The sequence below is a fragment of the Stegostoma tigrinum genome, chromosome 11 (assembly GCF_030684315.1).
Source record: "Stegostoma tigrinum isolate sSteTig4 chromosome 11, sSteTig4.hap1, whole genome shotgun sequence".
NCBI lineage: Eukaryota > Metazoa > Chordata > Chondrichthyes > Orectolobiformes > Stegostomatidae > Stegostoma > Stegostoma tigrinum.
This window is the reverse complement of record NC_081364.1, coordinates 49,664,734-49,681,321: the sequence shown is the minus strand read 5'-3', so window position 1 is coordinate 49,681,321 and position 16,588 is coordinate 49,664,734. Positions and strand designations below refer to the sequence as shown.

Sequence of the window (16,588 nt, the reverse complement as noted above, 5' to 3'; positions counted from 1 at the left end):
TACTCGCAGTGGAATTCCTTGACTCTGACCTGCTTATGTAGCCACAGTATTTATATGATTGAGCCAGTTTGGGTAATAAACATACAAACATGGAACGGGAGTAGGCCACTCAGCCCTAATGCCTTTTCCACTATTCATTAAGATCATGGCTGATCTGCCTTCAACCTCAACTCTACATTCCTGCATATCCCCAGTAATCTTTCATTCCCTTAGTAATGAAGAGTCTCTTTACCTCTTGCCTTAGAAATATTTAAAGATTCTACATCTATTGCCTTTTGAAGAAGGGAATTTCAAAAACTGTCAACCCTTTCATTTCTCCCTTACATGGAAGTCCCCTTATTTTCAAACTATGATCTCTAGCCCTAGATTCTTCGACAAGATGAAACATCCTTTTCACATCCACCTAGTCAAATCCCCTCAGCATCTTATATGTTTCACATAATTCACCTCTGACTCTTCTAAAGTCCAGAGGACACAGGCCTATCCTGTTTAACCTCTCCTCATAAGGCAGTCCACACATTCCAGATATTAGTCTAGTAAACCTTTTCTGAATTGCGTCCAATGTATTAACTAATCCTTCCATTAGTATCATGGCTCAGTGGTTAGCAATGCTGCTTCACAGAACCCGGAACCAGGTTCAACTCCACCCTCGAGTGACTTTCTCTCTGTGTCTGCTTGAGTTTCCTCCAGGTGCTGTGGTTTCTTCCCACATTCCAAAGATGTGCAGGTTGGGTGAATTGGTTGTACTAAATTGCCCATAGTGATCAGGGATGTGTAGACTAGGGGTGTTACAGGGGAATGGGTCTGGGTGGGATGCTCTGAAAGTTGGTGTGGGTTTGTTGGGCTGAAGGGTCTGTTTCCACACTGTAAGGATTCTATATCAATGAAGCATCACCTCCCTAATTTTATGTTCAGTTCCACTCACAATAAATCATAATATTCAATTAGATTTTCTGATTCCTACTTTCAAGCTTCCTACCAACCTTCTGTGATTCATGCATTGGGACACCCAGATCTGCTTGCATCTCAGTGTTGTGCAACGTCTCACCATTTAGATAATGTACTTTTTAAAAAATTTTCTGTTAAAATAGACACCACATATCATTTTACATGGTATTCCATTTGCTAAATTTTTGCCTACTCACTTAACCTGTATCCGTTTGCAGGCTCCTTATGCCCTCTTCAATACTCACTCTCCTCCTACCCTTGTGACATCAGCAAATTAAGACACCATACCTTTGAGCCCTTCATTGAAATCATTAGTATAAATTGTAAGGAGTCAAGGGCCCAGCACAGACACCTGTGACACCCCATACATGACATCCTGTCAGCCTGAGGAAGACCACAATTATTCCCACTCTGTGCTGTCAGGAAACCAACCTTCTATCTATGCCAATACATTACCCCTTACACTGAATTTTTATTTTCCACCATAACCTTTTATGTGGCACCTTATCAACTGCATAGTTCCCCTTTATCCATGTCACAAGTTACTTCTTCAGAGAACTCCATTAAATTAGTTAAAGAACATTTCACTTGTCAAAACCAGATTGGCTTTGCCTGATTACCTTAAACCTGTCCAGATGCCCTATTAAACATCTTTACTAATAACTCCAGTGCCCTGTTATAACAATTTTTAAAATAGCTTCTCATCAGTAATAATCCCCAGAATGTTGACAGTGGGGTCTTCAGTGTTATTGAATCTGGTACTCAAAATGCACAGTAGATTTGGGTAAATTCACCTCAAGTCCCCCAGTTGCCTTGGAAATCACCTCCATAAATAGAATGGAAGAAATGATGAAGGTCTGCTCTACCAGTCACAGACTGGTTCTCTCTGTGCTGTCCAATTCATGCTACGCATGTTGAGTTAGAATTGAAACCTTACATTCTGAGGAATTTGTTTTGCTGATTATTTTTAACAGACCCTGCTGTGAGCCTCCAAGTTGTTTGGGATCACTTTACTTGCTGAAAACTAAGATGAACCAATTCCAGCTGTTTCTGTGTTTGTAATTTAACTGACTTCTTCAATAAATCTAATTTGAATGTACTCTTGCAAATAGTTGCTAATTTAGTTTTATTATTGATATTTTTTACATTAATGGCCACGACCAGTTCCTAATAGACTTCCAGGCTCATAACTGCAAATACTGTAATCAGATGTTTCCCCATAAAAATTGATCATTCAAAAACTTTCTTTAAATCAAACAAAATATGGTTTTGCTCTTTTCCAACTCTGAAAATCAGAATAAAATTAAATGTTGCAAGAAAAATCCAATATGGCCGATTACTGTGTCATCAGCCTATGCTGAATGACCAGCAATTATTGCTGCAGGTGTTCCTCAGGGTAGTATCTTGGATGCTACCATTATCAGCTGCTTAGACAATTTCCTTCCAATCAAGATTTGTTCAGATGTGGAGATTCTAGGTGATGATTAAATACCGTTCAACACCATCCATGGTTATGCAGATAAATAGAGCAGCCGTTTCCCTTCAGAGAGGCAAGATTTGGACAAGTTCAGATATTGGCTCATAATTGACAAATAACGTACACCCTCATAGTTGCCAGGTGCCTGGATAGATTTTAACCATGTCCCTTTGACATTCAACAGCATTATTTTCACTGAATCATCTGCTATCTCAGCTGACCAGAAATATTGGGCTGCTTTAGCGAGTCCGTGGCTGGGAATCCTGTAGCGTGTAACGCACCTCTGAACTACTTTAAACCTTTCCAGCATCTACAAGGCATCATAAAAGATTTGCACTTGTCAGGCTAAATGCAGTTCCAACAACTCAAGATGTTCAACGACATGCAGGATAAAGTCACCCACTTGATTGGCATACCATCTACCAAACACATATTTATTCACCCTCACATGCAGCATTGCTGCAATATGTACCACCTAAGATTAACTGCAGCAATTCACCAAGACTGCTTCAATAGCAGCTCTCAAACTGGTGACCTCTGAGCCTGATCACCTAAGTGTTTGTTTGTAAGAATTGGAAAACTTAGAAATCTTAATTTTCTTTTCTAAATCTACAATAGTGAGGAGGATAAGAGGTTTTTTTTTAAAATATACATTTTACTGAGATCTGTCTCTTGATTGAATTTTTTGAAAATATAACATCGGTGTTAATTTATCCTGGAACGGGTTTTTAGAGCAATCAGACTGTGCTGTTTTCTGAGTCTGAAGATTGTTTTAACATGCAGAAATGGCCATTAGTAGAGTGATATGCTCTTTCTGTCCATTGTGGGAATTTAGGGAGAATTTCAAAGTTCCTGATGATTCTGCCTACAGGAAGTGTGTTTTGTTGTGAACCTGTCAGACTGCTTGGATCGGTTGGAGTGGCAATTAGAGGCAATGAGGAATTTACAAAAACCGGGGTGTGGTGGATCGCAATTTCAGGAAAGAGAAAACTGCAGACACAGTCAGGTAGATGGGTTACCTCTTGAAAAGGTAGGAGGGGTATGGAGTAGTCTCCTGTGGCTATCCCCATGAGAATAGAGATAAGTCTGAGGCAGGTACAGTTAGGAACAACAGCAAGTCAAGTCGTAAGGGCAGGCAAGAGCAAGCAGACAATGAGGTAAGACTGATAAATTAAACCACATTTATTTTAATGTAAGAAGCCTGACAGCTAAGGCAGATGAACTTAGGGAATGGTTGGAAGCATGGGACTGGGATATCTTAGCTATAATAGATATATGGCTCAGGGAAGGGCAGGACTTGCAGCTTAATGTTCCAGGCTATAGGTGCTACAAGAAGGATAGAAAAGGGGGCAAGAGAGGAGGCGAATGGTGTTTTTGGTTAAGGATAACATTACGGCTGTACACTTAGGGAGGATATTCCCAGGAGTATGTCCAGTGAAGTTATATTAGTGGAACCGATAAATAAGAAAGGGATGATCACTTACTGGGACTGTACTATAGACCTCCCAGTACACTGCCATAGTGTTTAGTGGGTGGAGAGGAATTTGTGTACAAGAAGATTTTGTTATTCAGTATGTGAATACACCAACTAAAGAAGGAGCAAAACTTGACCTTCTGTTGGGAAATAAGGCAGGTCTAGTGACTGAGGACTCAGTGGAAGAGCACTTGGGGCCAGTAACCATAATTCTATTAATTTTAAAATAGTGATGGAAAAGGGCAGACCTAATCGAAAAGTTAAAGTTCTAATTTAAAGTAAGGTCAAAAGTTGATTGAGAGAGGCTACTTGCAGGTAAAGGGATGGTTGGAAAGTAGGAGGCCTTTAAATATGAGATAACAAGAGCTCAGAGACCATATGTTCCTGTTAGCGGTGTGCTGCAAGGATCAGTGCTGGGACCAATGCTTTTTATCATTCATGCAAATGATTTGGATGTGAATATAGGAAGTATGCTGAGAAGGTTTGCAGGTGAACCCAAAATTGGTGGTGTAGTGTGAAGGGCAAGGCTGCTAGGTGTAGGTTGGATGACTAGAAAATTTGAAGGTCTGGTCAAGATAAAGAAGGAAGCATATGTCAGGGAAAGACAGCTGAGATTGAATGAATCCCCAAGAGTATAAGGGCAATTGGTGTGTACTCGAAAATATATATATGGAGGCCAACAAAGGAACATGAGGTAGCTTTAGCAAATAGAGTTAAGGAGAATCCAAGGAGAGTCTACAAATACATTAAGGACAAAAGAGTAACTCGGGAGAGTGCCAGAGACCCGGGTTCGATTCCAACCTTGGGCAACTGTCTGTGTGGAGTTTGCACATTCCCCCCATGTCTGCATGGGTTTCCTCTGGGTGCTCCGGTTTCCTCCCACATTTCAAACATTGGCAGCTTAGGTGGATTGGCTATGCTAAATTGCCAATATTGCTCAGGGATGTATGGATTAGGTGGGTTACAAGGGGATGGCTCTAGGTGGGATGCTCTGAGGCTCGGTATGGACTTGTTGGCCCAAAGGACCTGTTTCTACACTATAGGGATTCTGTGATCTATGATCGGCAAGGCCACCTATGTGTGGAACTGCAGCAGATGGGCTAGATACTAAATGAGTATTTTACATCAGTGTTTACTGTGGAGAAGAATGTAGAAGCCACAGAACTGGGAGAAATAAATAGTGGTATCTTGAAAAGTGTCCATATTACAGAGGAAGAGACGCTGGACATCTTAAAATGTATCAGGGTGGATAAAACCCTGTGACTTCATTTGCTGTATCCCAAAACTTTGTGGAAAGCTAGGGAAGTGATTGCTAGGCTCCTTGCTGAGATAAATGTCTCACTGATAGCCACAGGATGAGGTCCCAGAAGACTGGAGGTTGGCTAATGTGGTGCCATTATTTAAGAAAAGTGGTAAGGAAAAGCCAGGGAACTATATATTGGTGAGCCTATAGTCAGTGGCGCATAAGTTGTTAGAGTGGGTTCTAAGAGATTGGATTTACATGTATTTGGAAAGGCAAGGTCTGGTTAAAGATGGTCAACATGGCTTTTTGAGTGGGAAATCATGTCTCGTTAACTTGATTGAGTTTTTTGAAGAAGTGACAAGATTGTTGGAGGCAGAGCTGTGGACATTGTCTATACGGATTTCAGCAAGGTCTGGCATGGTAGATCAGTTAGCAAGACTGGATCACATGGAATCCATGGAGAGCTAGCTTTTTGTATACAAAATTGGCTTGAAGGTAGGAAACCGAGGGTGGTGGCGGAGCGTTGCTTTTCGGACTGGAGGCCTGTGATCAGTGGCGTGCCACAAGGATTGGTGCTGGGGTCACTGCTTTTTGTCATTTAGGTAAATTATGTGTATATATGAGGTATGGTTAGAAAGTTTGCAGATGACACCAAAATTGGTAGCGTAGTAGACAGTGAAGAATGTTAACGCGGAGTACAATGGGACCTTTATCAGATGGGCCAATTGGCCAAGGGGTTTAATTAGATAAATGTGAGGTATTGCATTTTGGTAAGGTGAATCAATGCACTATACACTTAATAGTATGATTCTGTGGATTTGCCAAACGAACAGACTTTAGGGTACATGTTCATAGTTCCTTGAAGGGAGAGTTGCAGGTAAACAGAATAGTGAAGAAGCTTTTTGGTGTGCTTGCCATTATGGGTCAGTGCATTGTGTATAGGAATTGGGAGGTCATGTTATGGCTCTACAGGATGTTGGTTAGGCCACTTTTGGAGTACTGTGTTCAATTCCGGTCTCCCTGCGATAAGAAAGATGTTGTTAAACTTGAAAGGGTTCAGAAACGATTTATCAGGATGTTGCTAGGTTTGAGCTATAGGGAGAGGCGGAGAGGCTGAAAGGGCTGGGGCTATTTTCCCTGGAGTGTCAGAGGTTGAGAGGTGACCTTATAGAGGTTTATAAAATCATGAGGGACATGGATAGGGTGAATACTCAAGGTCTTTTTCCCATGGTAGGGGAGTCCAAAACTTGACGACATGGATTTAAGGTGAGAGGGGAAAGATTTAAAAGGGACCGAAGGGGCAACTTTGTCATGCAGAGGGTGGTGCGTGTATGGAATGAGCTCCAGAGGAGGTAGTTGAGGGTGGTGCAATTGCAACATTTAAAAGGCATCTGGATGGGGACATGAACAGAGAAGATTTAGAGGGATATGGATTCAAATGCTGGCAAATGGGACTAGATTAATTTAGGACATCCGGTTGGCATGGACGAGTTGGACCAAAGAATCTGTTTCCATACTGTCAATTTCTGTGCCTTTATAACTAAATTGGGGACTTTTGTTGGGATCAAAATCTTGAATTCCGGATTGTGTTTAGGATTATTGCACTCAAAGATAGTGAGTGTTGTTGCTCTCTTTTTGGGTGTTGAATTTGGTTGGTTTAAATACAGTGGGCCTTCTTAGTAATGGCTCTTTCAGTCACTAAGAGTTTCCTGGGTTGGAAGAAGTCACTTTGGGAACTTTACAGAAAGTGAGCAAGGCAAATCTTTTGGAAGTGGCAGACAAACTGGAGTTGTGGTTGCTTTTGTCCACATGAAAAGGGGAAGTAATTGCAGCATTTGTACTTGGAAATATCACCATCTCTTCTTCATTGCTGGTTGAAAGTCATGGAACTCTCTACTGAATGGAACTGCGGCATAGTTCCACCATGCAGACTACAATGGATCAAGATAGTGGCTCACCACTACTGACTGAAGAGCATTTAAGGATGGACAATAAATGCTGACATGACCAGTAAGGGAGAAGATTAAGCAATTGAATCTGTTATAGAGATAGTAGGAACTGCAGATGCTGGAGAATCTGAGATAACAAGGTGTAGAGCTGGATGAACACAGCAGGCAAAGCAGCATCAGAGGAGCAGGAAAGCTGACATTTCAGGTCTGGACCCTTCTTCAGACTTTCTGAAAATCTGGAGAAGTCTCCAGACCCGAAACATCAGTTTTCCCACTCCTCTGATGCTGCTTGGCCTACTGTGTTCATCCAGCTCTACATCTTGTTATCTGTGAATGTTGTAATAGTTTTGTGCTATCATTCAAAATACTGCAGCCTCATTAATTATCTTTGAAATTGCTATCATTTATTCCTGTATAAGTCGAGAATCAAGTATTTTAATATTTTGTGTGATAAGATACCAACAAATAATCAAAGCTTTTAGCTGTAGTTGTGTTCTGGTGAGTGCCTTAATTAGCAGACAGTAATTACTGCTCAGTAATTATACTGTGTGAGATCACCACGTATATAGCAGAACATTGCTTTGGAAAAAACAGTAAAGACATTTCTTGTTTTCTGGGTTATACAAATAAATTTACATAAATCAAGAATTGACAACATTAGGTTACATGCTGGAGCTCCCAAAACAGTTTATTAAGGGCACCATTGTAACAGAATAATCCTTTTGTTAAAAGCCCCTGATGAACATAGTAGTCCCTCCTCCTGTCACAAGAGCACCAGGAGGCTCATTTGATATTCAGTTCCAGCCCAAGGAAAGTCATTAAATCAGATGAGCAATGACGCTGGAGTTTTAGAGTCCAGCTTCAGTCAACATCACCATGCAAAGACTGTTCACAGCTCTGTGTGATTTTCTTGTCCGTGCCTTCTCAATGATGACCAATTTGTGCTCGTTACTTTGCATCAAGTACAGGTAAAATATTGAAAGGTTGTGATTCCACATATCCTTTACTAACAGAAATTGTTTTGCTTGAATCCCCCTTTGTAATGTGATGTTTCCATCCTTGTTGGGCCCCAGGCTGCTCCTCAGGCCATTTAGGAGCATATGTATTGATTTCTTTTTCTCAGCAGCTGTAATTCAGTTTTGTATTATTCTTTCATATTGCCTCAAAATTATAGACAGAGAAATATCATGTTATTTTTAAACTTTAACTGAAAAAGATACAGGTGCAACTTTGTTTGGTTTAAAAACTGATGTATGTTGCCTTTGATGTATTTCCAGGGGAAGAGGAAGGATTTAGGTTAACAGTTATTTTAATTGTTTGTGCACATTTTTCAAAGATCCATCAGAAATTCTTAAATGACTAACAATAAAGAACAAATTTAAATGATGGCAGTATGCCAGTGATTTATTTACAAGCATCCACAATTTCGAAGACTTGGTCCTTGCATACAGTTTTCCAAAGAATAAGCACATTGTTTATTTTCTCTTCAGAAAATGTTTTCAGACAGCACACTTCTATGTGGAGGACAGCAGTTCACCACGAGTGGTTCCTAATGAAAGCATTCCCATTATCCCAATTCCAGGTAAGTCAGTTATTCTTTATTCCTTGGATTACTTTTTGTGTATGTTAAACACAATCTGCAAATACCATTTAGTTCAGGTTCAAACCAACACAACTTAGGCGATCTGTGTAAAACAAATATCCTTCCAAGTTAGTCTCTAATTTAGCTATGATTATACAAAGAACTCTATTGAATAGATCTATGGTACATTTATATTTTCAAGGTAATCATGAACTGATGAATTTATTACTCAAAACATTGATTAGATAGAATGTTGTTATCTTAAACTAAAAATATTATTTTGATAAAACATTTAACTACAATGCTGGTTTTGTAGATGTGTGTGAATTGAGAGATTACAAAAACATAAGACCATTGATTTCATTCAAAGTTGCAATCTGAAATCCCAATGAAGGTTAACAATGATTTATAATAGCGTAATTTAACCTGGTTGGCGCAGAGAGCTGGAAAGGAGGGGGAAGGGTAGCTGATTCCAGAGATAGGTGGCAGATTTGCCTGTGTTTGTCTCAGAAAGTATTTATTTGTGAGTATAATATAGACAAGAGGATTGTTTCAGAAAACACTAGGTAGATTGTTGGTGTTTTCTATTGAGCAATTTGAAATGCTGCTATTTTTGGTCTGAAGTACCATTGGTGCATAATATTAAAAGTTCTCTTTAAATTTCACATTTAAAGTTCTCATCAAAGGTCACTAAATTATATTTCATGCATTTGAGTTTCTTCGTGGTTCTTATTGGCCGACTTTTGAATGCTGAGAACTTGTATGATGCTGTTTTTCTTGTCCATCAAAAATCTGTCAATAGAATGATAAGAGCATGCCACAAAACATTGATTTGATTATTGACTGTAAGAATGCAACTATATATTTTTCACAGTACACTTTACTTTCATCAGTGCCTTCTCGCCATGATGGCAGAAGCATTAAGTTTAAAGATGCATAAATATTAATCCTTAGATAAAGGATCAGATATTTCCCCAGTTGGTAGTTGCGCACATTAAGGTCTGCTAGAATAATATTGGGTAGCTAAATATAAAGAATTCGCTTTTCATGATTTTACTTGCAGTGCCACTATGAAGCAAAGGTGAATGCTTAATGTTTTATTCCTCTGTGCAGTAGTTAAACTGGTCTGCCTGGATGAATTATATTCATCGACTGCCTGTCACAGGTTTTCACTGGGTGCTGTTGATCACTGTCTTCTGTTCATTCACTTTGAATAATTGTCCCTGTCTGTCTATTGACAAGTGTACACATCAGGCCTAGAGAAGCAGATTGAGATGAACACACTGTTCACTCTGACAGCAGAACCCCGCTGGACTATTAATGATGTGATTTTTTACAGTTTTGGTTTTAGTTTCCACACAGTGTACTGTTATCCTGATCATGAGAGAGCTCCAGAATTTTCCTTCTACTTCATGCATATATGTCACAAGGCAGTAAAATTTGAGCTTTCTGATAATTTATCCTCAAGAGTTTAAATAGAATAAACCAAAGGCTTATAAATATAAAAGCATACAAAGAAAATAGCAGGAAAAGATCAGCTGGTTGACTAAGCCTGCACCACACTGCCATGATGCCTTAGCATCATAATTCACAATGTTGCTTCACTTCATAGTAAACATACAGCTATTAAAAAGCTGACAGTTAAAATACCTCAATGTTACTGAGGCAACTATTCCCTACTTTGAAGTCATCTGGCCATGCAGTTTATGTACATGTGCAAGTTCTCATCTTTACCATGTGCTGTAATAAAGCACTAAACAAAGATCAAATAGTTTCCACTTGGACAAAGAGAAGCAGTCAGTTTCTCCCAGTCCATCTGTATGACAGCATTAGCAGCGACCTGAGAATCTGATCTTGTTGTTGGCAACATGCATAATGGAAGCATATGAATTTCAATAGAAATTTTAATTCTTGGTATTGTATTTTAATACTCTGTCTAGCAGTTGTGTGATGTTCTGTGCGGCAAAAATCAATTATGCAGGAATGAGTTTTGCATCTGAAGTATAGGTGCAAGACATATCTAATATTTGACCTAGACCTCATTATCTAAGCAGAGCCAGTACCTTCAGATTTCAGTCAATTTTGAACTATTTTACCAACTCGAATGACATGTTTCTGATACAGTAAATGGTTGAAGAAATTGGACATTCTTCACAACAGTTGAGTAGGTTAAGGGTGATAAACAGATGGGTTTTTGAGCCCATAAAAATTTTAAACAGGTAAACAGTTATAGTTTTTTTTAAACCACTTGACAAGTCAGTACAAAGTGGACATAAACGGAAAACAATTGCAAAAAATAATTAAACCGGAGGTGCTTCTTTACTCAGTTGGTGATTAGATGTGGAGATCTTTGCCGTAAGCAATCATTGAGACAGAACCCTTTTTTTAAAAAAAGTAAATGAGTAGCTTGAGCTAGCAGATACAAAGAGCATGTGGGAGGATTAGATTCAATCACTTTTAAAGAAAACGAGGACACTGACTTGTGTATCAAACAACCTCTTCGTACTGTATTTCACCCTGGTTCTAATTTTTTGTATCTCACTGTTTGAAAAAATAGCAATCATTATGTTCAGTCCGATTCAACTTTGACAATGTTTTTTTCATGTTAGGTAAGACAGTCAAGGTTCCTGCATTGATTATTATTTTCATTTTGACCTTTTGACATTCTATAACGCCTTGAAATCCAGCTATGCTTACCAAAACAGGCAACCTTTGGACTTCTTTCTTCTTAAGTAACTTTTCTTGCAACATGGTCAGAAGTGTTTGCTAGCCTATTCAGAATTCAAGCAAATTTTCTGTCTGAAGTTTAGACATACTCTGCTCCAATTTGTTTTATCCTTTCATGGGAAGCACATGTCACTGGCTAGACCAGCATCCATCAGATTCCTGATTTATGTCATCTAGATGATACACAGGTGCTGGGGATGCAAGAAGTGAGATAGATCACTAGATTCTGACCTGCTCTTTTTGCCACAATATGGATATGGTTGATCCGTTTGAGTTTCTGGTCAAAATCCTGCTAACTATACAGACGGAATGTTTCAGTACCTCAGAAACAGTGAATGGTGTTGAAAACTCTAATCATCAGTGAAAATCCCCACTTCTGGCTTTCGGGAAAGAATGTATTTGTTGAAGCAGTTGAAGTTTGTTGGCCGTAGGACACTACATGAGAAACTCCTGCAGCAATGTCCTGGAAGAGCTGGTAAATCTCCAACAGCCACAACTATCTTCCTTTGTGCTAAGTATAACTCTAACCAGTGGAGAGTTTTTCCTTTGATTCCCATTGTCCCCTGTTTTGCTAGGGCTCCATGATACCATATTCTGTCAAATGCTGTGTTGATATCAAGGGGAGTAACTTTTGCCTCACCTCTTGACTTTAGCTGTTTAGTCCATGATTGAAACAAAGCTGAACTGAGGTCAGCACCTGAGTGTTGTAGCAGTTCTGTAATAGCTTGACTAGGATGTGGCTAGTTCTGGAACACAAATGTTCAGGACAATTGCTTTCATAGCCTTTCCAGGACCTAGAGTTTTCAAATTTCTTGATATCACATGTAGTGAGTCAAATTGGCTGAAAACTAGCACCTCTGTTGTTGGGGCCTGCAGAAGGTGGCTAAAATAGATCATCTAGTTGAAAACGGTTACAAAAACTATAGCTTTGTCTTTTGCAGTGATGAGCTAACCTCCCTTGTTGAGGATCAAGATATTTGTGGATCCTCATCCTCCTGCTGGTGCTTTAAGTGACCACCATCATTCACATTTAGATGTGGCAGGATTGCAGAGCTTCGACCTGATCAGTTACTTATGAGATCACGTAATACTGTTGATTTACCAAACCTTGTTTACAAATCATTACGTTTTCCTGATTTTGTTTGAGCATTAAACTAGCAGTAATAAAGATGTGGAACATTGAGGACTGTGGCTAAACTGCATTTTAGAATGTAAGACTAAACCTTGAACAGCTCTGGTTGCATGTTCCAACTAATAGACTTTACTGCTAATCCTTTTCTTTAAAAGAAAGATGGCTTCAGTAAAGGATTTTCTTGATTTTTTTTTGTTTGAGGAGATTGTCCAGTTGCTGTTGGTTTGGTAGGTACATAAGTTGTAGACTGCTCCTTGGCTTCTTGAAAGAAACACAAAGAGGTTGCCTGTCTAACTTTGCAGTTATTTTCTGCACAACAGTCCCTGGATTCTGATGATTCTTCTACACAACTGTTTCTTTGAGATTGGAAAGATGTTGAGCATTAGTTAGGGGAGCCAACAGAAGGCTAAGGAGCCAGCTGGAGAGCCAATGAAAATCCTGCATCTTCTCTTTGAGGGAAGATTCAGTTCCACTCAGGACCCCAGGGTTAGAGGTCCTGCTAACCAAAAGCTGCTGGCCAATCAAGGGTCAGCAGATCTCTTGATTAACAATGCTGCTGAGGAGTATGGTATCAGGAGTGATACCAGGACAATATCTTTTTGAGCTGTGCTGTTGTCACTCGATTCTAGACCAAAGGTGAGTAATGGTGGGATGGAGTTTTCAGGGTGTGGGTTGTGCACAAGGAGGGTCAGCGGCAATTTAGGGAATGACTTACAGCAGGCCTGTGTCCCTTTCTGATGCTTGGTTTCTTGACCAAGGGCTGAGTATCTTTGAACTGGGATTTCTTCAAGGCTTGCGAGCATCCCTTAAAAAGTATACTTTTCAGGATTCCAGCATGATAGGTCCCTCACTCACTGTTGGGTGGAAATTAGTGGCTGCTGAATAAAATTGCCATATTAAAGGCCTTAATCAGTGGTGATATGGGAAAGCTAACCATAGCCTTCATGGTATAGACTTAATCAGAGTTAAGGCAGGAGGACAATGAAGCTCTCCATCTGTCTCATTAAATTCCCCACTATCACCAAACTGGCAATGGGGACAGCATTAAAATCAGTCATGTGGTGAATTGTAGAAGCAATTCTGTTTCCTTGCCAGTCTATTGGCAAGGAAAAGGTCTAGTGTTCTCCTGATTTCTTCATTTAAACAGTTTTTCAAAATGAGGCAACGTACAATGAAATTGTGTTCAGCATTCCCAACAATGAAACAACCTATCAACCTGTCTCAACCCAGTGGGAGACTTAAGGCCTCTGGCAGCAATACAGACATTTTTATAAAGCTGCAGCATGCTTAGTTACCTAGCAACCAGAGACAATAGCACCTATTCAGAAAAGAGCATTCAGTATTTGTTAACCAATAAGTAGATGTGTTTGAAATATTACCTACATCTTTTATAATTAGTAAATTATTTTATTATCTACCACCTACGATGATGTGCAATGCTATCTCACCAGCTCAGCTCCAGGACTGTTTAGAAGCATAGAAAATAGGTGCAGGAATAGGTCATACGGCCTTTCAGTCCTGCATCACCATTCAATATGATCATGGCTAATCATTCAATCTCGGTATCCCATTCTTGCCCCCTCCCCATATCCCTTGATTCCTTTAGCCACATGGGTCATGTCCAGCTCTCTCTTGAATATATCTAACAAACTGGTCCCAACAGCTTTCGTTGGTAGAGAATTCCACAGGTTCACAACTCTCTAAGTGAAGAAATTCTTCCTCATCTCAGTCCTGAACGGCCTACTCCTGATTCTTAGACTGTGACCCCTAGATCTGGACTTCCCCATCATCGGGGACATTCATCCTATATCTAGCCTGTCCAGTCCCATCAAGATTTTATATGTTTCTATGAGAAACCCCCTCATTCTTCTAACTTCCAGCGAGTACAAGCCAAGTCAATCTATTCTTTCTTCATATGTCAGTCCTGCCATCCCGGAAACAGTATAATAGTGAACCTTTGCTGGGCTCCATCAATAGCAAGGATATCCTTCCAGAGGAGACCAAAACTGCACAAAATACTGAAGGTGTGGCGTCACCAACGCCCTGTATAACTCCAGCAAGACACCCCTACTCCTATAGTCAGATTCTCTCACCATGAAGGTCAGCACGCCTTTAGCTTTCCTCACTGCCTGTTGGACCTGCATGCTGCCCTTCAGTGATTGCTCCACCATGACACCCCAGTCTCATTGAAGCTCTCCTTTTCCTAAACTGGCACTGTTAAGATAATAATTTGTCTTCCTGTTTTTACAACGAAAGTGGATAACCTCACATTTATCTGCATTACATTGCATTTGCCAAGTATTTGTTCACTCAGCCACTCTGTCCAAGTCACCCTTCAACTTCTTAGCATCCTCCTCACAGCAGACACTGCCGCCCAGCTTAGTATCATTTGCAGATTTTAGATATGGTATTCAGTTCCTTCGTCCAATTCACTAACGTCAATTGTGAACAGCGTGGTTCAAGCACTGAACCCTGCAGCACCCCACCTGTCACTGTCTGCCACTCCGAAAAGGACCTGTTTATTCCAAATCTTTGCTTCCTGTCTGACAACCAGTTCTGTATCCATATCAATATGTCACTTTCAATACCATAAGCTTTAATTTTCCGTACTAATCTCTTGTGTGAGACCTTGTCAAAAGTCTCTTAAAAGTCCAGATACACAACTGATTCACCCTTGTCCACACTACTGGCCCCTTCTCAAAATCTTCCAGAAGATTTGTCAAGCATCATTTCCCTTTCGTGAATCCATGCTGACTTGGACTAATTCTGTTGCTACTTTCCAAATGCTCAGTTATTACATCCTTAATAATTGATTCCAGCATTTTCTCCACCACTGATGTCAAGCAAACCAGACTATAATTCCCTGTTTTCTCTCTCCCGCTTTTCCAAAATATGGTGTTACATTAGCTACTATCCAATTCATTGGAACTCTTCCAGAATCTACAGAATGCTGGAAAATGATCACCAATGCATCTGCTATTTCTACAGCCACTTCCTTGAGCAATCTGAGATGAAGAGCACCAGGCCCTGTGGATTTATCAGGTTTTAATCCCATCACTTTCCCCAATATCATTTCCTCACTAATAAGATTTCCTTCACTCCCTCCTTTATTCTTGACCCTCTGTCCTCCTGCATTTCTGGAAGGCTTTATGTTATCTTCTCAGTGAAGATAGATCCAAAGTATTTGTTCAACTGGTCTGCTGTTTCTTTTTTTGTCCATTATGAAATCACCTGATTCTAACTGCAATGGACCTACATTTGCCTTCACTCGTTTTTTTTCTCTTCACATATCAATAGAAGTTTTTGCGGTCAGTTGTTACGTTTTCCAAAAGTTTATTTTCATATTCTCTTTCTCCCAGTCCTCAAATTTGCTGCTTTTTTGAGACAATTTATATACTTCCTCTTTGGCTTTAATACTGTCCCTGATTTCTCTTGATAGCCATGGTTGAACCATCTTCCCTGTTTTACTCTTACCTGTTAGGGATATACAACTGTTGAAGTTCATCCGTGTGATCTTTAAATGTCTGCCATTGCCTATCCACTGACAACCCCCAAAGTATCCTTGGCCAACTTATCCAAGCCAATTCATGCCTCCTACCATCAAAGTTAGCTTTCTTTAAGTTCAGGACCACAGTCTTAGATTTAATGATGTCACTTTCCACCTTAATGATGAATTCTACCATATTATGGTCATTCATCTCCAAAGGATCTGTCACTACAACGTCACTAGTTAGCCCCCTCTGATTACACAGAAGACAGTAAGTCAGAATTCAAACAACATCAGGTTATAGTCCGAGACAACAAGGCGCCAAGCTGAATGAACTCAGCAAACCAAGCAGCATCAGATGAGCAGGAAAGCCGAAGTTTCAGGCCCAGACACTTCTTCAGAAATGAGGGAGGGGAAGGGGGTTCTGAAATAAATAGGGAGAGAGGGGGAGACAGATAGAAGATGGATAAAGGAGAAGATAGGTGGAGAGGAGACAGACAGGTCAAAGACGTGGGGATGGAGCCGGTAAAGGTGAATGTAGGTGGGGAGTTAGGGAAGAGACAGGTCAG

General features: G+C 40.1%; 1 protein-coding gene across 2 annotated transcripts in view; it reads left to right on the top strand.

Annotated features, from left to right (window-relative positions):
• Positions 1 to 16,588, top strand: part of LOC125460192 (receptor-type tyrosine-protein phosphatase gamma-like) — a 693,348-nt gene that overhangs the window by 615,766 nt on the left and 60,994 nt on the right. Inside the window, exons 14-15 of one of the 2 annotated variants that reach the window (XM_059649945.1) lie at positions 8,021 to 8,059; positions 8,582 to 8,673. In XM_059649945.1, the coding sequence (XP_059505928.1) occupies positions 8,021 to 8,059; positions 8,582 to 8,673 (131 nt within the window). The remainder of the gene's footprint in view (positions 1 to 8,020; positions 8,060 to 8,581; positions 8,674 to 16,588) is intronic. The other variant, XM_048547332.2, reaches the window with a different exon arrangement.